General features: G+C 46.5%; 1 protein-coding gene across 10 annotated transcripts in view; it reads right to left on the bottom strand.

The window, feature by feature from the left end:
- The window catches only part of FHOD3 (formin homology 2 domain containing 3), a 521,499-nt gene that overhangs the window by 10,676 nt on the left and 484,590 nt on the right, over nucleotides 1-26,233 (bottom strand). For 7 of the 10 annotated variants that reach the window (XM_061400414.1, XM_061400417.1, XM_061400418.1 and 4 more), the window contains 5 exons: nucleotides 22,915-23,105; nucleotides 16,707-16,899; nucleotides 12,892-12,915; nucleotides 11,395-11,569; nucleotides 2,747-2,908 (listed from right to left, as the gene is read on the bottom strand). In XM_061400414.1, coding sequence (XP_061256398.1) covers nucleotides 2,747-2,908; nucleotides 11,395-11,569; nucleotides 12,892-12,915; nucleotides 16,707-16,899; nucleotides 22,915-23,105 — 745 coding nt within the window. The remainder of the gene's footprint in view (nucleotides 1-2,746; nucleotides 2,909-11,394; nucleotides 11,570-12,891; nucleotides 12,916-16,706; nucleotides 16,900-22,914; nucleotides 23,106-26,233) is intronic. The other 3 variants (XM_061400421.1, XM_061400420.1, XM_061400413.1) reach the window with 1 other exon arrangement.

Consider the following 26,233-nt stretch of genomic DNA (forward strand, 5'->3'; position numbering starts at 1 on the left):
CCACTGACATTATGTGTCTCTCTAAGAATCTGGCGGGAAGGCAGGGCCAACACTCTTTGCCAACACAGACTTACAACCTATAGGAGGAGGACACGGCCGGGGCCTCCAGGGACTGGCCAGGCCCCTGTCTCATGCAGTCTCCTTCTCTGAGATCCCTGGCCCAACTCTGCCCATCTTCTGGAGGGCAATCCCTGGCCTGGCATCCTTTCTTTACTCCACCCCCATGGTCGACTCCCCCCAAAGTGCTTTCCCTAGCTCTTCCCGATGGAGACTTTGCACTGAAGTTGTCTACTGGTACATGGTTTCTTCCATTTGGTTACTGGTTTAGTTAAGTAAATAAGAGAATGGTAATAAAGGACAAGGGCTTCCTTGGTGGCTCAGACGGTAAAGAATCTGCCTGCAATGCATTAGACCTGGGTTCGATCCGTGTGTTGGGAAGATCCCCTGGAGAAGGGAATGGCAACCCACTCCAGCGTTCTGGCCTGGAGAATTCCATGGACAGAGGAGCCTGGTGGGCTACAGTCAATGGGGTCACAAAGAGTCAGAATGAGACATGACTGAGCAACTTGCACTTTCAATAAAGGACAGATACTGAGGATAATCTACTTAAGACCCCAAAAACCTTTCATAAATTTCATTAAAAAAAAAAGCTATTTAAGAAAAAGATTTCTGATTATGAAAACAGCAAGAGAAAAATATGCAAATGATGTAGACAAGCCATACGTGACAAAAGAGACACAAACCACAAGAGGCTAGACCTTCCCAGTATGCAGAAAGAAAGTGAGTCAAAACATAAAGAATGCTATTCACACTCTTCAGAAAAGGCACGTGCTGGCCTGGCCTGGAGCACGCAGTGTGGAGAGAGTAAGGGTGAGCTTCTGGAGAAGAGTCTGCCCCCCAAGACGTGCACATCTGGGGACCCTGCAATTCCGTCTTGGCCTCGTACCCCAGGGCCACCTCCGCTTTACTGTGCTCAGGTCCCCTGGGGATCTTGTTAAATGCAGGTTCTGAATCAGCTGCCCTGGAAAGGTCCCTGTGAACGTGTGTTTCTAACCAGCCTCCAAGAGATGCTCATGTTGTCTGAGGAACAACTTTAAGTCGCAAGCCCCTAGTCAAGTTTTCACATGGGAGCACCAGGAGGATGGCAAAGCAGCACCAGGAAATGTTGGAAAACGTAAAGACAGCGATGTTGGAGCCCACAAACATATTCTTCCAGATGTAAAAAGTCCCCCTGAACGATACGTTTCTATTTAAAAAATGGAGGGAGTGTGGCAGAGGCCGCACAAAGTGGAACAAGAGTCCTTCCAGTGACACCAACCACCCGGGGGCGCGGGGAGGACCCCACCGCACAGGCTCTCCGGTGGTCGGCTTGAGTCCGGCCCAGACACCGGGGGTTTTTAAAGCTCTGCAGAAAGTTCTACTGTGCACCCACAGTTGAGAACCACAACTCAAGAAGGTACTTGAAGCGTGTACCATCAGGATGGACCTCCTCTAAGGAGTGTGGCAAAACCAGCCTCCTATCTCACCGACTGAGAACCACAGCCCCCAACCCCCAAGTTCTGTAATTTGAGAGGCTCTGCTTCTCCCTGCAAGTGGTGTTGAGTGGAACCTACTTTTCTGGAGAAAATGTCCCCTAGAATCTAAAGGCAATGATATAAAAGGGGCAGGGTCTGAGAGTCTGTGGCAATTCGGTTTAGTATTCTTTACCCTGGAAACATGCATGACAACGGGACAAACAGAACCAGGGCGTCCACAGTATGCAGCCCAAAATGCAGCCACCCCCCATGAGTGCAGGGTGGCACTGCATGGGGGGGCTCTGAGTTTGAGTTCTTACGGAACTCTTGACTCCTGAGAGGCACTCTCTTTTCACTCTGGAAGCTAAGACAAGGGGAGGCAAACAGGCATCCTTTTTATGAAACATCAGAAATCCCTGTCCTAGTCAGCATTCCTGGAGGCTGAGCTGGTGGAGACTCAAGCTGTCTCTTGAGTGACCAGTAGCAGGCCAAGGCTTGGGGCGGTAAGCTCTCTTCTGAAACACAGGAGGACCATGGCCATGTCAAAGGATTCAGAGAACCTGCTTCTTGAAGTGAGCCGTCCCTGTGAGACTCAGCTTGGTGCCCACGGAGGCGGCTCCACACCTGTCATTCAGTGGGTAGGAGCAGGTAACAGGGAGCAGGAAATATCCTCTATTTGGTAGGCAATTTAAAAAAAAAGCCTGATCAACGTAGGCTAACATGAGTGATCTTAAGCATCCTAATGACCGTAAAATCACCTGCCACCTCTGGGCTCACCTTCAGCATGTTCACGGGCAGCAGTGAACCACTGGGGAATAGTCTCCAGCCCAGAAAGTGGTCCCTGATGCTGGGCGAGGGGCAGAAATAGGGCCCCAGCAAAGCCCTCAGGGCAGTACTTGGCAACTGGCCCAGTGTATCCATCCCTGCACACCAAAGACACTGAAATGTCTTTTTCAGTGTCCCCTTTCAGACCTTCCTGGGGACAACGTGTGAACCAGGGGAGGCCTGACCAGACATGGCAAATACCGTGGACAGGCGGCTGCGGCACACCTCCTTCCCCAGTGGCCAGTGCTGACGGTCCAGCACAAAATCCTTTCGTTGAAGACCACACGTGGGCCCTCCGGGCACCACAGACAATTCACTAAATCCCACCTCTGAGTCATAGGGTCATAGAGAGCCAGGAGGCAGCTCCCAGGAGGCCGAGTCTGGCGACCTAACTCCGAGGCACTTACGAGACTTCCGGTTGGCGCGGGAGCGCTTCCTCTCCCGCGGCACCACTCGCTGACTGGGCACTTGGGTGGCCGACTTGACGATGCGGTCCATGATCTCATCAGCTGCATCATCCGTGACATTAGGCGAGTCATCCATGCCCATAGTCCAGGAACTAGCGGATCCTGAAGAATCAAACAACCAGAGAGCACGAGGTACTCAGAGAGGAGAACACAGCAAAGCCCGTCAGCAACAGAGCCCAGTGGAGCCGAGTCAGGGCGGAACCTGGCGGATCCAGGGAGCTCACCCGTCCCCACTGCAGGGGCACCGCAGTGACCTGGGACCGTCACCCTCTGGGCTCTGGCCTTCCAAGAACCCACGCCAGTGGCACGTTATGCCATACTCTGTCACACAGCTGTGTCCCCATCTCTCACTGTTCTGGGTATGTCTCCACCTGCCAGGTCCTGTGGTCATGGGGGTGGGGGGAGGGTAGACTCCCGATGCGACATGGTGCCCTACACATCACAGATACCCAGTGATGCACTCCGGAAATGTCCGGAGATGTTTGTTACGTTTCAGCTGTCTATCTCTGGTTGAGTGTGCCTAGTGTATGTCAGGAGAAGGCAATGGCAACCCACTTCAGTACTCTTGCCTGGCAAATCCCATGGATGGAGGAGCATCGTAGGGGGCAGTCCATGGGGTCGCTAGGAGTCAGACATGACTGAGCAACTTCACTTTGACTTTTCACTTTCATGCACTGGAGGAGGAAATGGCAACCCACTCCAGTGTTCTTGCCTGGAGAATCCCAGGGATGGGGGAGCCTGGTGGGCTGCCGTCTATGGGGTCGCACAGAGTCAGACACGACTGAAGTGACTTAGCAGCAGCAGCAGCAGCAGTGTACGTCAACTAACCCTAACTTCTCATTCAGTTAAATAAAAGTCAATGGATTTTGTAACATATGGGTTCATCTTTTTTTTTTTTTTTGGATTACCTAGCCTTTAAAAATCATAACAGGATTGCCCTCTCCCATTAGGAAAGCGGAGATAACACATATTGTCTACTTTTCAAAATTTATTTGGTTGCACCAGGCTTTAGTTGCAGCACGAGAGATCTAGTTTTCTGACCAGGGATCGAACCCGGGCCCCCTGCATTGGGAGTGCAGAGTCCTAACCAACTTCTTTAACTACCAAGGAAGTTCCCAAACAACATTTTCTTTGGTACATTTATCTGCTTCCTGGCCAGAAAAAAAAAATGTGTTTATAGCTATATGTTAGGACAGGCCCAGTCTGACATGAAAGCACCTGCCTCTAGACCAGCAAGAAGAAAGTACCACAAAAACATGGGTTCTCAAATCATATTAAACACTTAGAAACGAATGCTATTTTGATTCATTAAAAATGAACTTTGTGACTCATCAACTTCTTTGTGAAATCTCTTCTCTAAGATGGGAAATATGCTTCTGTAAGAAAAATAAATGTACAATGTGCTCAATATTGTGAATTTCCTCTGCTTACACTTCTCTTCATAATAAAGAGCCTGCAAGTGAGTGTTCTCAGACTCTGTGTTTGTGGAACACAGGTACCCTGATCTTAACCAAGATCCAGTTAAAGCTGAAGAATAGTCAGCTTTTCTCAAACTACAGGGAAAAAATGTTAGTAAACATTTATCTTAAATTTTGAGTTCTATACTAATTTTTCAAAACTTTGGTATTTGGATATTAATGGAAATTGTAGGGAATTGTTGATCACAGCTCAATAGACTGTACATTTTATAGACTGAAAATATGTAATATTCTATAATTTAGTCATAATTTCTGCTAGTAAAATTCAGATGACTAAATTAAACACACAAATAATTCGTACTTTGCAAACGAGAACCAGGATTCCAGTGTTTGACCACTTGCATGTATTTGAGAACTGAGGCCATAGGACAATGATGTTTTCCGCGAACAAGGCTTTTGTTGTGGTCATTTTAAAAAAGTGCTTTGTTTTACGAGTAAGAGCATACTTACAACATTGGGATTTAGAAAATCAGGACATTTTTACTTTTTCTGCTTATACCTAATGGCAACTGATCTACTTGTTTCCATCAGAAGGTTAGTGTTTTCAGCATCATAAAACCCTCTAAAAATATGTTCTTCTCAGAAATTAATTTTTGAAATTGATAAATTTTTCTGTATTCTCAGGCTGGTCTAGGTGTTCTAATCGAAAGCAAGAGTCCTCAGAGCAGCAGAGCTCTCAGACGGGGCTCGGCAGAGCCTCTAAACCACAGCCCTCCTCACAACAAAGCCATCAACAGAACAATTGCATTTTACCCAGCAATTTCCTTTTTTCCCTTTTCTCTATTGATTTAAAATTCAGTGCCCCATTTTGAAATGCCAAGCTACCCTTCCCCAAACACACAAAGCTCAGGCAATTGTCTTTGCTCATAATACAATATAACTAACTGGCTCCTGAAATGAGCCGGAAATGAAGGCATCATCTGATCTTTCCACTGAGAACTACCTATATGTCCATCTTACACGCTCTTGGGGAACTGCTTGCACCGTGACATGTCAGGAGATGCCCACAAGGAGTATGTGGCCATCTGTCCAGGACCATCAGACTCAGTTCTGTGATGCTATCATTCTCTCATGACCTCAGTCTCGGTTCTGCTTCCTCGTCTCCTCTCCTCTTGGTTACTTTCCTCACTGCCCGATTCCCAGTGAAGCCTGTTCTTGGTTGTGTACATGCTTCCCTTTCTGGGACTTGTGCACACACATACAGCCACAGGAGAACACCGCCCGTACCTTAGACTCCAAGGGGGCTCCCCAGGGTCTCCCAGGTGCTAGCCAGACATTGATATATACTGAGAGGTCTGTGTAACTTATCATATATAATATATGCAAATAGAGAAAGATATGGTGGAGCAGATAAAACATTACAGACCATGATAGTACCATGTCATTTTAATTGGACTTCATTTTTTTAAAAATATGCAAATTGTAGTTTGAAAAAACACACTGCAACTAATTTTTCCCTTAAAAATCTAACAAAGAAATGGTCTAAAATGAAAATAATTATATCCAAATAGATATTATATCACTGTAATAAACATCTACCTACATTTCTAAAAGAGTTTCCCTGGGTATAGATTTATAACGGGTTAGAAACTTCTTTTTTTCTTTGGCAGTTTTAAAGCTGCCATTCCACTTTCTTCTGACTTTCATAGTTTCAGCTAACAGTGAGTTATTATTCTTACTGTTGCTTCTCAGAGAGCACACTCTTCTCTCTCTGGCTGTTTTAAAGATGCTATCTTTATCTTTGGGTCTTGGAAGTTTGTCTGTGTATGCCTAGGTAGGGTTTTCTTAGTATTTCCTCTCCTTGGATTTGTTGTTTTTCTCTTTAAATATTTGTCTTTGCTTTGTGGCATGCTGACTTCTCCTGTCGCACAGCATGAGCTCTAAAGCACAGGGCTCAGTACTTGCGGCACACAGGCTCCCCCCGTTGAGGTGCAAGGGCTGCTCCGAGGCAGGTGGGATCTCAGTTCCTTGACCAGGTATCTAACCCATGCCCCCTGCATTGGAAGGCGGATCCTTAACCACTGGACCATCAGGGAAGCCCCTCCCTGGCCTTGCCACCTCTCTAAAATATGTGGATTGCTATCTATCATGAGCCTTTGGAAAATTTTCACCCATTATTTCTTCAATTATTACTTCTTACCATTTTTTCTTTCTGATACTCCAGTTACACATATGTTAGACCATTTGACTGTGTCCCACCTATCTCTTCTGGTAAAGAATCTGCCTGAAATGCAGGAGATATGAGTTAGATCCCTGGGTCAGGAAGATTCCCTAAAGGGAATGGGTACCCACTCCGGTATTCTGACCTGGAGAATTCCATGGACAGAGGAGCCTGGCAGGCTACAGTCCACAGGGTCACAAAGAGTCAGACATGACTGAGCGATTCTCACTTCATCCCACTTCGCTGATCTCTTACATTTCGTTCCGTTCATTCTTTCTCACCATGCTTCAGTTTGCTTACTTTCTACTAATCTATTTTGTTTGAATTCACCAACCTCTTTTGCGGGTACCACTCTGCTGTTAAACCCATCATATCAGTTAATCATATCAGATATCTTCTTTTTGGTTCTAGAATTTCCAGTTGATTCTTTTAAATAAATTTCAAACTTTTGATCAATCTGTCTCTATTTTCCTTTATTTTTTTTAACAACTATAAATGGCTAAATTTGACTGCAAATTTCAACATCTGGATCACCTGGGGATCTGCTGCTCTAGTCTACTTTTCTTCTTCTTGGTCACACTTTCTGTTTTCCTGGCTCTTAATTTTGACTATGGACTGTACTTTGTGTAGAAAAGAATGCAGAGTCTGAAGTCAGTGTCATTCCCCCCTAGTCTTTACCCTTTCTGTTAAGCAGACATAGTGAAGGTCTGAGCAGTGCTTGTGTTAGTCGCTCAGTCACGTCTGACTCTTTTTGTGACCCCATGGACTGTAGCTCACCAGGCTCCTTTTGTCCACAGCATTTCCCAGCAAGAATACTAGAGTGGGTTGCCATTTTCTTCTCCAGGGGATCTTCCCGACCCAGGGATCAAACCCGTGTCTCTTGCATTGGCAGGTGGGTTCTTTACCACTGAGCCACCCAGGAGGACTGAGCAGGATTGGGGCCAAATAGCAGTTTTCGTTGAGAATCAGTCCATCTCTGTCTTTAACTATCTGTATGCATGTGTTGAAGGTGCTTACTCTAAATTGTCTTTGTTTCCTCAGAACTTCAAGACTGCAGGAAAATTTCTACAGCCTTTCTGACACAGCCTCCCACTCCCCACCTCCCCAGACTGCCCCAGTACTTAACAAATGTCCCATGAAGAAAACTGTCTGCATTTGAAGCTTCTCTAGCTCCATCCTCTTATGCCAGCTCACATGACTACTGAAAGTTCTGCTGGATTCTCTTCACTATTAAAGTTACTCTGCTCACAGCAAATCTAACTCTCAGCCTGGGCCCAGACAAGGTGAATGGTCTCAGAGAGGTGCCCTCAGCTCACCCAGAATTCTAGTTTGTCTAGTTCTCTCTCCTTTCACAGTTCTCTGATGTATTCTGAAGGAAAGTTTTTGTTATTTTATTATAGTTTCTAGTTTACAGTAGCAGGGGTGGTGACTTGCTACTCCCTGTGACAAGCCACCTGGAAGCAGAAGTCTCTGCAAGTACAGAGAGACTGAACCACTTTCCTTTCTAGTCCTTTTCATCAGTTAGTGAAAATGAACCCACATTGCACAAAGCCAGCAATATCTTTTTCTTTTTGTCCTTTCCACTATGGAAGGGTTTTCTCTTTTCAAATTAGCACAACCCATTATGTTCCACTGCAAGGAGATCAAACCAGTCAATCCTAAAGGAAATCAACCCTGAATATTCATTGGAAGGACTGATGCTGAAGCTGAAGTTCCAATACTTTGGCCACCTGATGCAAAGAGCTGATTCATTACCAAAGTCCCTCATGCTGGGAAAGATGGAAGGCAGAAGGAGAAGCGACCACAGAAGACAAGATGGTTGGATGGCATCACTGACTCCATAGACATGAGTTTGAGCAAACTCCTAGAGATGGTGAAGGACAGGGAAGCCTGGCGTGCTGCAGTCCATGGGGGTGGCTAAGAGTTGGACATGACAGTGACTGAACAACAGCAAATTATGTTCCATTATAAAGAGACCTGGGTTTGATCCCTGGGTTGGGAAGATACTCTGGAGGACAGCATGGCAACCCACTCCAGGATTCTTGCGTGGAGACTCCCCATGGACAGGGGAACCTGGCAGGCTACAGTCCTCGGGGTCGCAAAGAGGCAGACACGACTAAGTGACTAAGCACACAGCACAGCGATATTGGACTCCACCTTCCAGGGTGGCTTTCATTGCACCAACCTGCAGCAACGAAGGCACCGCAGTTCGACTCATGATGGCTGGAGTCACTGCAGTGCAGGTGCTCATGCTGCCTTTGATCTCCTGGTGGCCACGGTTAGCCTAGGAGACAAAGCCTACAAGAGCTGCTGGGGCACAGGCAGACTCATGCATAGGAGGCCCTAGGCCTTTTGGGAGCCAGTGATTCCCAACCTCACACCCAACAGTGCAAAGCTGTTTTATTTTATTCTTATCCTTGCTTTATGCTTTGTCTAGACTGACAGTCTCTACTGCTCAGCATTTAATGGTATTATTTTCTTCACCTTCTGACCTCACCAACTTTCTTCTCTCCTCTTACATTCTTTCTTGTTTACATACTCTTTCTCTCCTGTCACTTCTTAATTGATCTGAGAAATGGAGGCCTTTTATAGCCAGCACTGGCCAAGAAGAGGGCACCTTTCTTTCCACATAGAAAACCAAACAATCAGAATGTCCCACACCAAGTACTCAGGGCTGTGGTCTGTCACAGTTGCATCTGTCTGCTTTTGCTCACCAAAAGATTGCCTGTGCTTTGCCAAATCGTAAGTTATTTTCTCTTCCTAATTCCACATCAAACACTACCTGAGAATCAGAGGGGTCAGAAAGACCAAATCACAGAGAACCTAATCTCTGATGCTTTGATGTGAACAGTAAGTAACACCTGCATGTATCTGGGATCTAGTCTGGAATTTAGATTGTAGCACAGGGGCTGACTGCTCTATTTATCATCTGTGTCTCAGTCAGGATAATGGGGAAGGGTGGAGGCAGGCATCCCTTCTTCTAGCATATTCTTAGCTGTCTATCAAAGAAAAAGCCCCGTGAAAGGTCCAGCATTAAGAAGGGGAGAAGGAACTAAATTCAGGGACACTGTCAGTCAATTCAGTTGCTCAGTTATGTCCAACTCTTTGAGACACCCCATGGACTGCAGCATGAAACCCAGGCTTCCCTGTCCATCACCAACTCCAGGAGCTTCCTCAAATTCATGTCCATTGAGTCAGTGATGCCATCCAACCATCTCATCCTCTGTCGGCCCCTTCTCCTCCCACCTTCAATCTTTCCCAGCATCAGGGTCTTTTCAAATGAGTCAGTTCTTCTCATCAGGTGCCAAAGTATTGGAATTTCAGCTTCAGCATCAGTCCTTCCAATGAACATTCAGGACTGATTTCCTTTAGGATGGACTGGTTGGATCTCCTTGCAGTCCAAGGGACTCTAAAGAGTCTCTTTCAGCATCACAATTCAAAAGCATCAATTCTTCAGCGCTCAGCCTTCTTCATGGTCCAACTCTCACATATGTACATGACTACTGGAAAAACCATGGCTTTCACTATACGGACCTTTGTTGGCAAACTGATGTCTCTGCTTTTTAATATGCTGTCTAGGTTTGTCATAGCTTTTCTTCCAAGGAGAAAGACTCTTTTAATTTCAGGACTGCAGTCAATGTCTGCAGTGATTTTTGGAGCCCAAGAAAATCAAGTCTGTCACTGTTTCCACTTTTACACTCTAAAGCATTTCAATTTGGGCAATAAATACATGGCTTCCTCTAGTCTGTGTCAACAGTATGTGCTAAGCAAACACCAAGAGGACAAAGTCCATCCTCCAGGAGTTCATCCTCTTTAGTTATAAAGTTTGGAAGTTCCTGAGACCTAACCTGGGGTCTCAGGAGTGCGTGGTGAGGTGGAGAGCGTGGAGGAGGTGGACTCTGGCGGTGACAGGACAGGCAGAGGAGAGGGGCCAGCAGGAGCCATGGTGGGGCCGCAGGGAGACACAGGGTGTGCAGAGTAGGGTGATGCACACCCCGTGGGACCAAGTGAAAACCAAGTGTGGGGGCCAGGCGGGGACCGGACCCCAGGGGACCTCAGCATACCACACGAATAGCATGGGCTGGACCCTGCAGGCAGCGAGGAACTTAGGAAGGTAAATGTGGCATCAGCCCAGACCAGGGGAACACGGGGAAGCACTCTCAGATGCGAAAGACATCTTAATTCTTAATCCAAGTTAAAAATCCTTTCCAACTTATGAAACAAACTTGGAAACTCTTATCTGTCTTTACCATCTTGAAGCTGAGTTTCCTCTCTGCTCCAAGGATTTAAAAGGCAAAAAGGGACAGCATTTTAATTCAAGGGTCAGCAACCTTTTTCTGTACGCTGCCCAAGAGGAGAAACATTAGGTTCCACGGTCCCAGCAGTCTCTGTCGCAACCCCTCGACTTTGCCTGCAGTGCAAAAGCAGCGTAAACGGCACATATACACAGAAGGAAGGTGACTGTGTCCCACTAAGACCTTACTTCCAAGCGTAAATGGCCAGCTCAATTTGGCTTGGAGGACATAGTTTGCTGATCTCTGGTTGTTTTTAAAAAATATTTGTCTTTATTTGGCTGTGAACTCTTAGTTGTGGCATGTGGGAACCAGTTCCCTGACCAGGGACTGAGCCAGGCCCCTTGCACTGGGAGCACAGAGTCTTAGCCACTGCACCACCAGGGAAGTCCTGCTGATCTCAGCTTTAAGCCACAAGGGTTCATTCACAGTACTCATGCCTCCTGTGTGAACTAAGCTGTGCTTTGGGGAAAGTTGCTGGTTTCCAAAATGAAGCTACAAAGGCAGATCACAAAGGTGAGAGTGAAGGAAAGTGTGATGACGTCAGTATAGAGAGCCCTGGGGAGTGGACCACCCACTGCCCGGACAGACACACAGCTACCTGGACCCTGTGGGGGGACCCGACACCACGGGCGCCACCCCGGAAGACGGCTTTACCTCGGCTCGCACGGCTGCGGGTGCGGACGCCCAGCGCCGGGGTGGCATCCTCCACGGCAGGGGACGAGGTCTTCAGCACAGCCTTCATGTTCTCGTGCTCAGCAGCATCCTCCGCGTAGCTCAGGCCCTGCGGCTGGCTCGGGGGCGCTGGGGAACCGCCAGAGAACTTGCCAGACTGCAAGAGCAAGGGGGTTACGGCATGAGGTGACGCCCCCAAAACCAACTCAAGCTCAGCAAACCTCCAGCTGAGGAAAGCCTTCTCTGTCTCTCTCTATTTTGCTTTACGAGCATTTGGCAGATGCATTAGTGATGGCAGTCAGTGAGGGCGTCAATGAACTGATGACAGACGGCTGCATGTGGGGCAAGTTCCCTCATCAGAAAGAGAAACCTTGGTCCCAGAAGGACCACACCCATCCCTCTACTGTAATGTGTCTCCCGGCTCACTGCAGATTCCCTAAGGGGAAGCCGGCAAGGGGCGATGGACTGCAACTCTGGGAAGAACTCAGAAACCAAATCTAACACCAAAGGCTGGATGTGAGTATTGAAACATGCCTGTTAATCAGATACAGTGTGATTTATTTTTTCAAATGTGGTGCCAGAAAGCAGTTAAAGCATTTGTATGGATCACTTATTATGGTAGAATTTTAAAACTGGGATTCAGGTGCAGAATCTTGTCCCCCTCGCTTTACAGAGAAGGAAACTGAGGCCTTCCAAGATGGAGGGATTTGCCAAAGGCCCCAAAAGAGTTTGATTCAGGGCCCAGATCAGAACATGGCCCAGAAATCCGTGCTGAAACTGGTGTCTGGCAACACTCACTTCCTTCTCGTTGTGTCAAAAATGTAGTTGTTTTCACAAGCATTACACTCCCATGATGAGATTCTCTAATTCTAGGCTAAACAAAGATAGGGTGTATGTTTTATAAGAGGTATGCTAGACTATCGGGCCATATGCACACACAGCCAAACATCTGGTTGAAAAATAAAGAGTCCGCTAGAATAACACTTGCAAAGAGCAGCTCCATCCATCCCTGGCTTCCTCTTTTTACCCACTCTCTCAGCCCTGGTGCTGAAGCCCAGGGCACAGTCGTGGCTCGTACCATCTGCATGGCTCCTTCCTCATCCTTGGTCTGGGCAGCCCTGCCCTGGCCTCTGGCTCTGGCATCTGCACCAGGGTCAGGGAAGGAGCCACCACCCGTCCCACCCCTCGTCCATCTGTCCAGCGGGAGGAAGAGATTCGCTGACCCTGCCACCCTTGACAGGGCCTGGGACTCTGGGACAGCTAGGAAAATGCAGTTTCCCTTCAGTCAGTCCCTGGGACACACACCACGAGAACCCAGTAAGGAGGTTAGTGATCACACGGAAACCCAGCAGAAAACAGTCATGCGAGGTTTAATGCACTGAACAGGGCTGGCATGTCATGCCGCTCACATCAGGTTAGATTCTACGGCACACTTGGGAAGGTCACGCATGGCATTCTCCATGTTTATAAACATCCTACCTCAACTTCGTCTTCTTCGTCAGTCTACTCGAGAGGACAGGACAGGATGGGAAAGACAGAAGGGATGCTCAGAAGGCACAGAAGTCAGCAAAGATGAGATCATCTCAAGGCCACATCAAATTCCAATAAAAGGACTCAGCCGCCGCAAGCGGGGATACCCTTCTTGATGTGAGTTGCCGAGTCCTGCCTGCATAGCCCTCCTGTCTGGACACTCTCTGAGAGTCCCAAGACCAGTCTTGACCAAGGTCAGGCCAATTTCCTGAGGCTGCCTAGGAGGACAAAAACTGGTTCACCTGGTCCCCTAACCGTTAAAGACCTCTGTGGTCTGGCCATGGGCTGACCTTGGTCAGCTGGCTGGTCACTGGGCTGGCCATGTCCCAGGGAACCCAGCACCGCCTGCCAGCCATCAGGACCTCCCTCTGCCTGTCTCCATCCCTCCACTGTGTCCCCTCCTCTCACTCCGGTGCTGAGCCTCTCCTTGCCCAGGCTGCCAGGTCTGGGTCCCCCTGAACCCGTCTACACACAGGCCACTCAGAACAAGCGGGACCAATGCCTGGGCAGGGCGGGTCCCCTGACTCTTTCCTCAGAAACGTCAAACGATTTATAAAATCTTACCTGTCCCTCATGGAGGCTGTCTGAACTGACACGCCATTTTTTTAATTATCACCAGCCAAACTGCTTTAAGTAACCAAATAAAATATTCCTTTTCCAAAAATAAATTGAGGATGAAAGTCATGTCAATTTTTTAATTCTAAATCAGACACACCCTTAATTTAACTTGTGTTTCCACTGAGGTTACAAGCCAGGACGGCAAATTAGACGCAGGTTTTTGAGAACTGACTAAACTTTTGGGAGCCGAAATGACAAAATGCTTCCAGTTCTACACTGCCTCCAGGCAATCAGCCTTGTGATGAGAGACGACTTTTTTTTTTTTTTGTGAATCTTAGAGCTTCCTTAACTGGAGAGTTGGCCATTGTCCCAGTGATTAGCACACGTGCTTACCTCCAGCCCTCTCAATACCCACCAGTCACTAGCGTTTGCTTTTCACAGAAGAGGAAGCTGGGGTTGGAGAAGATTCAAGGTCTCACCCAGGAGGACCACGGCCCTTGGCAGGGCTGTAAGCGTCCTGGGATGGACAGCCTACGTTCTCACTGCCCGTCCAGGGTGTGATGAAGGCAGAAAGGGCCACACTTGCCTTGTGCTGTCTTGTCTATGCACCGTGTTGCCTGGAACTAGTTTAGGACACAGGGGAAAAGGCTTGAGTTAAGTTCTCACGGATCCTTACATGGCAGGACTCCTGAAGAGTAAGAAAGGAGGCCTTCTGCACATTCAGAAATAGAGAAAGAAGAGTGGGGACGGGCACGTGAGAACAGGTGTGGGGCTGACTGTGAATGCGGGGTCTTTAGATTTTACCCAGACTTCTCTGTGCCTCATAAAATGATGGTTTTCCTAAAGTCCTCTCTGTCTAATTGCAACCACTTCCATCCTCATTATTCAGCATCTATATTAAAAATGACTTCCCACAGTTTTCTCTAAAAGTCACTCCCAGCTCTGATGCTCAGGGGCTCTGCGACTCTCTATTGCCTGCTTTTGTCTTCAGTCGTGCATATGTCGTTTTCTACCCGGATCATGACACCCGTGGGGTACAAGTTTCTCTCCTACTGTACTCACATCTTCCTAGGATTGGTGGGCACACAATGGATGCTTAACTGAGAGCTGGAAAAACCTGAAGCTGCGTACTTTGCGTCGAGTGACAATACCCTAATCTTCCAGCAGATGGCAATCTTTCTACATGAATGGTGCCACTCGTACCATCAAAAACAAGGGCCACCTTGAGGGTGAACCCTGAAGAAACCTGTGCTGTCCAGATTTCAATGCAAATTTAAATAGTTTTGAATCCAATCCTAGAAACATTTACCCCTGTTTATAAATAGGAGGACTGAATATTTTCAGAAAAGGACATAATTTAAAAATTAGTGGGATCTGTAAAAAAAAAAAAAAATCTCAAGAATTTGGCAAGAAATTCTGATGTGTTTTTGTAACTATAAGCATATTGAGTTTGTATTTTTCACACTCCAATGTGTCTCATTGCCACAAACATAAGCACTTCCCTTTTTAAACTTTTAAAAATAATACTTTGGAATGAAATGTAGGCCACAGTTTGCCCAAGTGGGTTCAGTTTGCTTCTTGATTCACTGTCTTTCCAGGAAGCTGAAGATCCAATTGAACCCAGATTTTAGGAGAGGACATGGAACACTCAGCTGATGGCACTGGTCTTCAGAACAATCTGTAGAAAGGGTCCCTTCTGCAGAAATGTGATCTGGGCACTCCCTAAGGATTCAGCAAATTCCAAGGAAAAAAAGGATCAAGTGTAGGGTTAATGGTAAGGAGACTAGTCCCTGGTTCTCCTTCATAATGCCTTAAAATTGAAACACAATTTCTAAGATAATTCATCTGAGAAGGTCACACCCCTCAGGAATATGACTAGCAATCATATTTCCTATTATATGTCTTACAAGATGATTGACCACCATGGGCACAGAAGGCAGCCTCAGTGAGGTCTTCTTAACTGAGCGTATTCCTCCCCAGAGAAACCTGCCTAACTTGGGTTCAGCAGAGGCTTGCAACCCCCATGATGAGGTCACTCCTTGTGTCTTAATCCTTTACCTACTCTGTTCCCTGGATCTGAGGGGCACCGTGCTTCTCAGATAGATATAAAGAGGGGCGGAGCCTAGCAGGCTACAGTCCGTGCAGTCACAAGGACTCAGACATGACTGAAGTGAATGAACACGTTTCATCAAGGCCCAGCAGCAAGAGGCACCTGCGCTGTGTGTCTTTGTCTCTGGCATCTTCACACAGCGCTTTGCCCTCCACACGGCGTCCACGGTGTGTGTGGGCTCGGTGCTGAGGTGGAAGAGATGCAGGACAAGCCCAGGGGCTGGGGAGGCATGCAAGTGTGCAGGGCTCCCCAAGGGGCCATCAGAGACTCCTGCTAAATTCACTGTTCTCTGGGCTCTCCTATCTTCTAACTCAAGGGACTGCCAAGAGCCCATAAGATTATGTCTTTGAGCAACCACATCAGTTATTTCTCCATTCAAATGCCTCGAATGGGTGGTCCATGTGTCAACTGATTGATTATGTAATATTATCCTGATTATTAAAATCCTGAATCAATTCTCAAATCAGAACCTTTGTCTTCCTCTGGTGTCATTATCTTTTAGACTTTTTCTTCTCCTCTTTCAATTCTAGTCACTTCACAAAGGTTGAAAATGGAATCAAGTATTCAACGTCATTAGCAGTACTCTTGCCTGGAAAATCCCATGGGTGGAGGAGCCTGGTGGGCTGCCGTCCATGGGGTCGCTTAGAGTCGGACACGACTGAGCGACTTGACTTTCACTTTTCACCTTCATGCATTGGAGAAGGAACTGGCAACCCACTCCAGTGTTCTTGCCTGGAGAATCCCAGGGACGGGGGAGCCTGGTTGGCTGCCGTCTATGGGGTCGCACACAACTGAAGCGACTTAGCAGCAGCAGCAGCAGCATCACACAGCCCACCAAGTTAATTACTTTGTATGGTAGGTTAAAGTTCCTCCACCAGCCACCCCTCCTTAATTTACAACTTAGTTTGAAGTTTGTTATATTTCAGATTTTCACCGAAGTGGTAGAGGGACAGTTTAAGAGCATCTTTTAAAAGAGGCAAATTTTTTTCACAATCAAAAAAAGAGAAAAGTGCAGCCTCTAAACTGTGGAGAGGTTCTATGGTTGATCAGACATTCAGAATAAATGACGTAAAGAAACTGACTTCATGAAACTTACATCAGTGATCATCTTCCCCCGGGTCTTGTTTCTCTCTCTGTGGTTGGCCCGTTTCTGTTTCTGCTGCAGAACTCTCTCCCTGGTGGTGCGGTACTCCAGTGCAAACTCACTGATGATCCTGCAGAACTTGTTTATGTTCACTTCCCGAATCGCATACGGTGGGTGGCCCATAAAGAGGAGAAAGGAGTGGAACCTGCCATGAAGAAACAATGGTGGCAAGGACTTCAGATTTGAGGAACAAAAATCGGCTGTCTGCAGACTTTCAGTTAAAAAGAAAACCAAACACCCAAAGACATTGTTCTTCGTTCTTGGGGTTCTTTGAGGTTAAAGAGTGAAACAAAGGTCTGTCTAGTCAAAGCTATGGTTTTTCCAGTAGTCATGTATGGATGTGAGAGTTGGACTATAAAGAAAGCTGGGTGCCGAAGAATTGATGCTTTTGAACTGTGGTGTTGGAGAAGACTCTTGAGAGTCCCTTGGACAGCAAGGAGATCCAACCAGTCCATCCTAAAGGAAATCAGTCCTGAATATTCATTGGAAGGACTGATGCTGAAGCTGAAACTCCAATACTTTGGCCACCTGACACAAAGAAACTGACTCATTGGAAAAGACCCTGATGCTGGGAAAGATTGAAGGCGGGAGGAGAAGGGGCCGACAGAGGATGAGATGGCTGGATGGCATTACTGACTCAATGGACATGAGTTTGAGTAAACTCTGGGAGTTGGTGATGGACTGGGAGGCCTGGCATGCGCAGTCCATAGGGTCACGAAGAGTCGGACATGACTGAGCGACTGAACTGAACTGAAAGAGTGAAAATGTAACCAGAAGTCAAGTTCAGCTAACCTTCTCACTGATGGAGGTGGTATGTTTTCAGGAGATTAAGTACTGTTTCCTTCTTATCTGTGTTTTAATGTTTTTTTTTTTAATTGGTGTGTAAAACTTTTATAAGAAAAATGATAAAGTACTATTCTAAGAAAGGGCTTCCCTGGTGGCTCAGCTGGTAAAGAATCCACCGGCAATGCGGGAGACCTAGGTTCAATCCCTGGGTTGGGAAGAGCCCGTGGAGAAGGGAAAGGCTACCCACTCCAGTATTCTGGCCTGAAGAATTCCATGGACTGTATAGTCCATGGGGTCGCAAAGAATCAGATACAACTGAGCGACTTTCACTTTCACTTTTAAGAAAAGTATTGCACGTTTTCTAGCTCATATGAAAACTGAGTAGGGGTAAAGAAATGCTGCTTAGCAATTTTAGAGGAGTTAAATGAATAGATGGAATTGACAGGAACATATTTTGAATAACATGCTAATTAATGATTTGTAAAAAGATGTTTATAAGCAAATAAAATTTATTTCATCTATTTAGTATATAAATTAAAGTCACTGAATTCTATTTACTTAAAACTTTTAGAAAAGAAAAATGAACAAAGATGTATCTAATTTTTAGTTATTCAGGAAATGAGAAGGAAGCTACTAGGAGACAAAGGGAAATTTTTGTGTACAACAAACAGTATATATAATTGATATCACTAATTGTAGAAAAAAACATTTTTGATCACTTAATTTATACAGTTTAAAAGGGGTTTGGTATGTGTTTCAAATGAGGGACAGTAGATTAGTCTATTTGTGAAGAATACTAAAGGAGAACATACAACATAAAATTAGAAAGGGATAGAAAAATGCTATTTACAACCAAAAATGCTAGTTAAAACCATAAAACTAAGAAGAAACAAACAATAAAAATTCATGACTTTGTATTAGAAAATGATTTCTTAGATATGATACCAAAGGCATAGGCACCCAAAGGAAAAAAAATAGATAAACTGGACTCCATCAAATTTAGAAACTTCAAAGGATACTCTCAAGATTGAAAAGACAACCCAAAGAATGGAGAAAATATTTGTGAATCATGTCTAATAGGGATTTGTGCCCAGAAAACATAGATAAATCTTACTACTCAACACTAAAAAGACAAATAAAAAATTAACAAAAGATCTGAATAGACATTTCCCAAAAGATTATTGGCACATAGTCAATAAGTACATGAAAAGATGCTGAACACTGTTAGTCATTAGGGGGATGCAAATCAGAACCGCAGTGAGACACCACTTCACATTCACTATGATGGCTATAATACAAAAGACGGACAAGCACAAGCATTGGTGAGGATGCAGGGAAATGGGGGCCCTCACACAGTCCTGGTGGGAACGCAGAATGGTTCAGCCGAGGTGGAAAAGACAGAGCTCCTACAGAGTTAAACACGGAGCCACTCTGTGCCCCAGCAGTTTCATCCCTGTGTGTGCGTGCTAAGTCCCTTCCTTGTGTCCAACTCTGTGCAACCCCATGGACCATAGCCCACCAGGCTCCTCTGTCCACAGGATTCTCAGGCAAAAATACTGCAGTGGGTTGCCACGCCCTCCTCCAGGGGATCTTCCTGACCCAGCGATCAAATCCACGTCTCTTAAGTCTCCTGCATTGGCAGGAGGGTTTCTTACCACGAGCGCCACCTGGGAAGCCCCTTCATTCCTATACACTTACTCAAAAAGAATGGAACTATGGGTCCACACAAAACCTACACAAACCCCATGACAGCCCTATTCGTAACAGCCCCAAAGGGGAAACAACCCAAGTGTCCATCAACAGATGAATAAACAAGATGTGGCGTCTCACTCAAAACTGGCCCCACTACCTCTCTGACCTCACTGCCTAGGACACCAGTCACGCTTGACTCCTCATGATTCTTTGAACAAGCCCACCTCAGGCCCCCCATGTGGTGTGTAGGGGACCCTCAGGGGACACAGCTGAGAGTCTGCAGCATCCGTGAGGAGGGACAGGCGGCCACTCCACTGGGAGGACCACAGGCCCTGACAAGGCCTCCATTGTCAGTTCTTCCCTACGCCCAAAGCATTCTTGCCACAGACAGCAGCCTGGATTGCTCTGTCTTATCCCTCAAGTTCCTGCCCGAATATCACCTCCTCAAGAAGCCTCCCCCAATCATCCAAATAAAACAGCACCTCCCAGTCACTCCCTGTCACAAATGTACTCTTTAATCTTTCTTCCTGGCTCTTATTACTACCTGACATTGTACCCTGGAAATATGACATGATATTAAATGTATTAGGATAGGATACTATACTATATGAATATATCTAAGATGAATCAAGGGAGAACCAATCAGATCACAGCTGGGTCCTCTTTCATACATAAATACAACCCAAGATTCCTTATCCTCCACTTTTTAGAACATTGTTTTTATCTAGAGGGGATCCAATCTTAACATATAAATTGGAGATATGATTCAAATATACATTGTGCAAACAGAGAAGAAAGTACATTGTATGCTTGAAAAAAAGACTCATGTCCATTTGAGCAGAGACTGTGGCCTTCCTACAGAAGAGCAAAATGAGTGTACCTTTAAGGGAGTAAAACATTCGAGGGAATTTTTTTTTTAACTGGAATATAACTGGTTTTCAGTGTTGTGTTAGCTTCTGCTGTAAACAGTGTGAATCAGCTCTATATGTACATACATCCCCTCCCCCTTGAAGCTCCCACCCACCCATCCCATCACACTGGTTTGAGGGATTTTTGTTAATTAAGTTTGTAACTTTCAGAACACATGGCAAGAAAGTCTTAAGGTTACAGAGGCGCTAGTTCCTCTTATCAGTGTTCTGAGGCACAAACCAAACATCTCTGACCGTTTCCACCATCCCCTCTTGCCTTCACGTGTGTCCATGAGTGCGGTATCTGGCTGAGGGTGGGGAGAGTTGGATTTGGGGGCACCAGGAAGCCAGTGTGGGTGTACACTTGTTTTCCACCTGACTTTCCCCACAGAATGTGGTGGTTCTCCATGCCTCCCAGGAAAGCCTTCCTCCCAGCTCTCACCTGGTCCCTCTGCGGGGCCTGCTGTGGTGTAACTACAGCCAGTGACTCTGCGACTTGACCAGGGTTTGCACACCCACAGAGTGGGAATGCCTGTCCCCACAGCAGCGAAAAGGGCAGGTCAGTCTGTAGTTTCGGACATCTGGAACAAGATGTTCTCAGGCAACGGTTTGAAAGTCAGGTATTGCCTTAAGAGAACTGCCTAAGTTCTTCTTTCTGCTCCTTTATTAAAAGGGGCCATTGGAGTCACTAAGCGGGAGTGGGGGTGGGGAGGTGTCATCAGACAGGAAAGGGAAGTGGACGCACCTGCCCCATTAGCTCCATGGGAGCTAGAAAAGGGGGGGAGGCCAAATGGGTGCCCAATAATGAGCCTCCAGGATCCAGGTTATACAAGAGCAAGCAACAGCTGGCCAACCAGCTTACCAGGAAGAATAGGCAATCAGAGCAAATGTTGTATGCATTATATACATTTTACACATGCATTATATATATATTCACATATGTATATCTATATATATATACAGATATACATACACACACATAAACACACACACACACAATAGCTTAGGGAACAGATGTATCAGCAAAACAGAGTTTTAAACTTTCCGGGATAAGATGGTTACTGTGACCAGGCATAATAGCTTTACAAGACCTTCATAAAACTGCTCCAGTTTCCTGACATTCCAAATGGAAACTATTTGTTTATTTGAATCGTTTTAAGTTGGAAATTGCTTGTATCACACAAAGCATGGAGGGCCAAAGCCGCTTACATTCTCTGCCTCCCCTCTTTAACCATGTTAAAAGCAGAGTGTACTATGCTTTCAGTAAGAAATTTGACAAAATCTCTGATAAGATCCTCCTACCCGGAGGGCAGCTGTGAGGTCCAGATGAAGAACAGGGAGGGCGACTTACAGATGAACAACTAAATTCCAAAAGTACTGAGTAATGGATAGTTGTCAACCTGGAGGGAAGATTCTGTCCCCTGTTCTTGTCCGGTCTAACACTTAAAGACTACCCCTGCCCACCAAAAAAAGCCTGGATCAAGGCCCAGGAGGTATGATCACCCAAACAGCACATCATACACACTGGGAGAAGGTTCACAGGCAGACAGGAAAAGGAGGCTTTTAAAAAATTCAGTGTGTTTGGCAAAACTAATACAATTATGTAAAGTTTAAAAATAAAATAAAATTAAAAAAAATAAAATAAAAAATAAAAATATCCTTTAGCACGGTTAAAAAAAAAAAATTCGGTGTGGGTTCCTATGAAGGAAGGAAAGAAGGAAAGACAGAGAAAGGAGGGAAGGAAAAGAGAAAAGATTTTTAAAATGTGAAGTGTACAAGGATAAGTGAACATGCCACATATTTGTCTGAGACAGTAATAAAGTACTCAAGCACAGGAGTGGGAGGGGACTTGAAGAGCAGGTCTCCGGGGAAGGTCTGCTGTTCAGATACCCAGAGGGAGGCCTGCCTTCACAGAGCTGCAGTGAGGCCTGTTTCAGCAGGTCTATTCGCAGAGCAGCTGCTCCAGGGAAACCACGGCCTGCGGGCCTGCACCTCTGCTCACCAAGGAGCAGGGCCCAGGACAGAGCACTCAGACTCCAGAGGCCAGCAGGAGGGACCTCCAGCCATGCTCTGCGACGAGACAAAGGAGAACCAAGTGGGGGTGCCTGGTAGGAAACAGCCTGACCCGGGGGGCTGGGGCACCCCGTCCTGATGCTGCTACCACTTACAGGGAAGACAGCTGTGGACCACCATAGAGCCACCCTAGACCCTCGCCAGCCTCCCTGCAGGAAGCAAGGCCTGCCATGTCACCGCTGTGTGTCCCCGGATCCTCATGGATCCTGGGACTCTCAAGAAGGCTGGTCCAGAGGATGATGCACATTGTGGGGTGCGGGCCGCCTCCAGGCAGGCTCAATACAGAGCAGCCATCCGAGAATCCATGAGTGAAAGGTCTCGGAAGGCAGACTGTGGACGACATGAGGAAGGGACTTTCCTAACAAGTCAAGCTGCCTTGCAAGGCTGTGTATTCTCTATAGGCAGAACCGCTCAACTAGGTGCAGAGATGCAGAGGCCAGCTTGCCAGAGATCTTACAGATGCAGTTCCTGATCGAGTAGGACTTTGGGACGATATTATCTCTGAGATTCCTTCCAAGATTCAATGGCATTACGGCCGCGTGTGTGTTTAAGAAAAATTAAGCGGACTGTCCATCAAAGGTACACTTGCTATGTACCAAGATTTTCAGTATGTTCGTATATGTACCTTCACATCTTGTTTTGCAGAATATCTTCAACACGCCCTTTTACTGATATTTGCATGAACTCCTCAATTTACTCACCTGTTAATTATTCTTCTGTGGACAATTTTTAAAATTATAATTCGCTCTGCACAGTCTTTTAGGAACTCTGACATTCGCTGTTTTAAAACTGGTTTCATTTCATGTTTTGCAATTGCCTTGAGGTGATCCCATGAAGCTTTGCATCGTCTCTCCATCTGACATAAATTATCCTGAAGTTGATCAAAGTCAACCTGAAAATCAGAGAGAGAACATTACAAATGTGCTGAAATAACCGGACATCAACCTGACCCAGGAAACCGAACTGCCTCCGGGAAGAAACAAACATCAAAACCCAATTTACATCTTGAAATACAAACGTATTTATGGCCTAAAAATTATCCACATGTGTATTTGTCATTATCTCTACATCAAATTATTTAGTGATAAAACTTCTCCAAATGAACTCAGTACAAGTGTCACTTTTTTTTCCCCATATTTGGAAAGAAATATTAAGAAAGTCTTTGGGAACTGTAAATTAAAACATGATATCACTGAACCCTAGTACAAGATGAACTGAGCAGATGTCTCCTAAAATTTTTCAGAGCTCTCTTATTCTTTAGATATTTCACTTGAGGTTAGAGGAATTCACCAAACTCAGACATGGATGGTCTTAATATGTTAGGGCCAGTTAAGGGGCAGCCAGCTTCTCTTCACCATGATCATTTTTACATTGTATGACAAATTATTTATCCATTCATTCCCTCATTCAAACAACACTCAGGGAGAAGCGAGGAGTGCATGCCAGTCCCCACCTCCCGCCCCCAGGTATGAGGAAGACAAAGATCAATGCAGAAAGAGACCAGCTTGCTGTTCCCCAGGAGGCTCATCATGCGGACAGGTGATCACTGAGCACATACACTACCCATCAGGCCTGTGTGTCCGGGTGAGAGTCAGTGTGTGGTCCACCCCCATCTGTTAGCAGATGCAAACCATGTGTGCAAAGAACACATGTGACGGAGCATTCACTTTGCTCTTCGGGGAAGGGGGACCAGTTTGTATTGACTGAAGTGAACTGAGATGAGGCTTTCTAAAGGAATGTTTTGATGGAATTTCTAGTCTAAAAATTATGGGAATCAGAGAGTTATCCATGAGGTAAATACACTGAAGGATATTTAATGGAGGGAGATGTGAGAGAGGAAAGAAATTGAGAAGACTAGGAGCGGGAGGAAGAACTAGACAGACCAGTGAGCTGAAGGGAGGCGACAGAGGAGGCTGGAGAGTGAGAGAGGGACAGGGCGAGGGACCAGCAAATGGGGGTCAGGAGGAGAAAGAGAAAGTGTGGATAGGTGAGCCGCCATCGCTCAGATGCTGTGACTGTGGTCACGAGAGCAGGGCCTGGAGGTGAGTGCCCAAAAGGACCGGCTGGAGTGACCTCAGCCCTCCAGCCCCACCCTGAGAAAGACAATGGCCAAGTCAAGAAAGGCTGGTCCTGTGAGAAGATGTGTCACGAGACAGGATGAAGATGTGCTGAGCAAAGGGGATGTCCAGGGGGTCAGGCACGACAACACACGTCATGCATTTCTTGGGTACTATGGGTGCTGAAGCAGAAGGCAAGCTGAGGCAGAGGCTGGGGATTCAGGTAGCACTGGGGGTCATGGGACACTGAGAAAAATCATTTGCCTGAAAGCAAAGGGATTTGGGATCCAGATTAGAAAAGGCTACATTTTCCTATGATACAGTGGAGCTGAGAAAAAAATCTGACATGTTACTGAAAGAAAAAGAAATGCAGCCTTAGAAAAGCAGGACTGACTAGTTCAAAGAGGAAGTCTAGAAAGGGATCCAGATGACCTGAGATCAACACATAATATCGAAGAAGTCTAGGAGGTGTGAAGCCAGGAGAAGGCAATGGCATCCCACTCCAGTACTCTTGCCTGGAAACTCCCATGGACGGAGGAGCCTGGTAGGCTGCAGTCCATGCGGTGGCTAAGAGTCGGATACGATTGAGCGACTTCACTTTCACTTTTCACTTTAATGCACTGGAGAAGGAAATGGCAACCCACTCCAGTGTTCTTGCCTGGAGAATCCCAGGGACGGGGGAGCCTGGTGGGCTGCCATCTATGGGGTCACACAGAGTCGGACACAACTGAAGCGACTTAGCAGCAGCAGCAGCAGCAGGAGGTTTGAAGCCAGTTGTAACCTGTCTAATCATTTGCACCTGGCAGCAACTTTGAGCCACAATATTTTTAATAATGTTAATAAATTCAATAATTTCAGTTCAGCTCAGAATGTACTGAGTCCTTGGTCTAACAGGTGATGCCTGTCCAACACTGCAGTGGGCACAGAGTGGGTGAACAGACACCAACATGAGAGAGAGTTTTCAAGGAAGAGAATCCACTGTGAGCCTTTAAAAGCAGGGAAAGCAACCTCACTGCCAATAGAAAGCAGATGGGGAGCCGCTGACCAAAAGCTGTTTGAAGAGGGAGATTAATGGAGCATCTTTTGAGGAGAGCTGCAAGGCTGCCTCCCGAGAAGGTGATGGCACCCCACTCCAGTCCTCTTGCCTGGAGAATCCCAGGGACAGAGGAGCCTGGTGGGCTGCAGTCTATGGGGGCGCACAGAGTTGGACACGTCTGAAGTGACTTAGCAGCAGCAGCAGCAAGGCTGCCTCAGCTGGCTGCCTGCTGCACTGATGGCACCACCGTGATCTGAGCCTTCACACTACTTCATGGCCTCAGATCCTATTACTGGCCCCACTTCCTGGGGTAGAAACTGTTGCACAGAAAGGTTAAGGAACTTGCGAGAGGCCACACAGCTGGGAGGTGGTGGAGCTGGCATTTGAACCCAAATACCTCTGGCTCCAGAGTCTAAGTTTGTAACAATCAGGTCTTAAGTCTAGGTTTGTCCCTAAAATATCCCACCCCAGGCAGAGAGCTGGCCTGGCCTTCTGTTGCAAGCAGGAAGTCATTGCCAGGAAGCCCTCTCCTGACAACAGGCCCAAACGGGCCACTTTCCGTGTGTACGAGGACACAGAGCTGTGCTGTGAGGCAGTCAGATCTTACCAAGTCTGGGCTGGAGCAGGGCAACTCAGGGACAAGAGCCAGGGCTGCAGAAGGGACGGCATGGGGAAAACACACAGTGTGTCAAATTGTTTGACACTCACACCTTCAAAATGTAAAGCCAGCAATCCTTCCCTTTGAATGTAGCCAGCTTTAGTGACTTGGTTCTAATGAAGAGAATGTAAAAGCTAGTTCATAAAAAGGGATGAGCATCTGCATGGACCTCTGTGCACTCTATCCAGATCACATACTTTGGGAAAGACCATCTGCTATGTCATGAAGACACTCAAGGAGCCCTGGGCGAGGCGCACGTGGGAGGAAAC

Source organism: Bos javanicus, chromosome 24 (genome assembly GCF_032452875.1).
Source record: "Bos javanicus breed banteng chromosome 24, ARS-OSU_banteng_1.0, whole genome shotgun sequence".
NCBI lineage: Eukaryota > Metazoa > Chordata > Mammalia > Artiodactyla > Bovidae > Bos > Bos javanicus.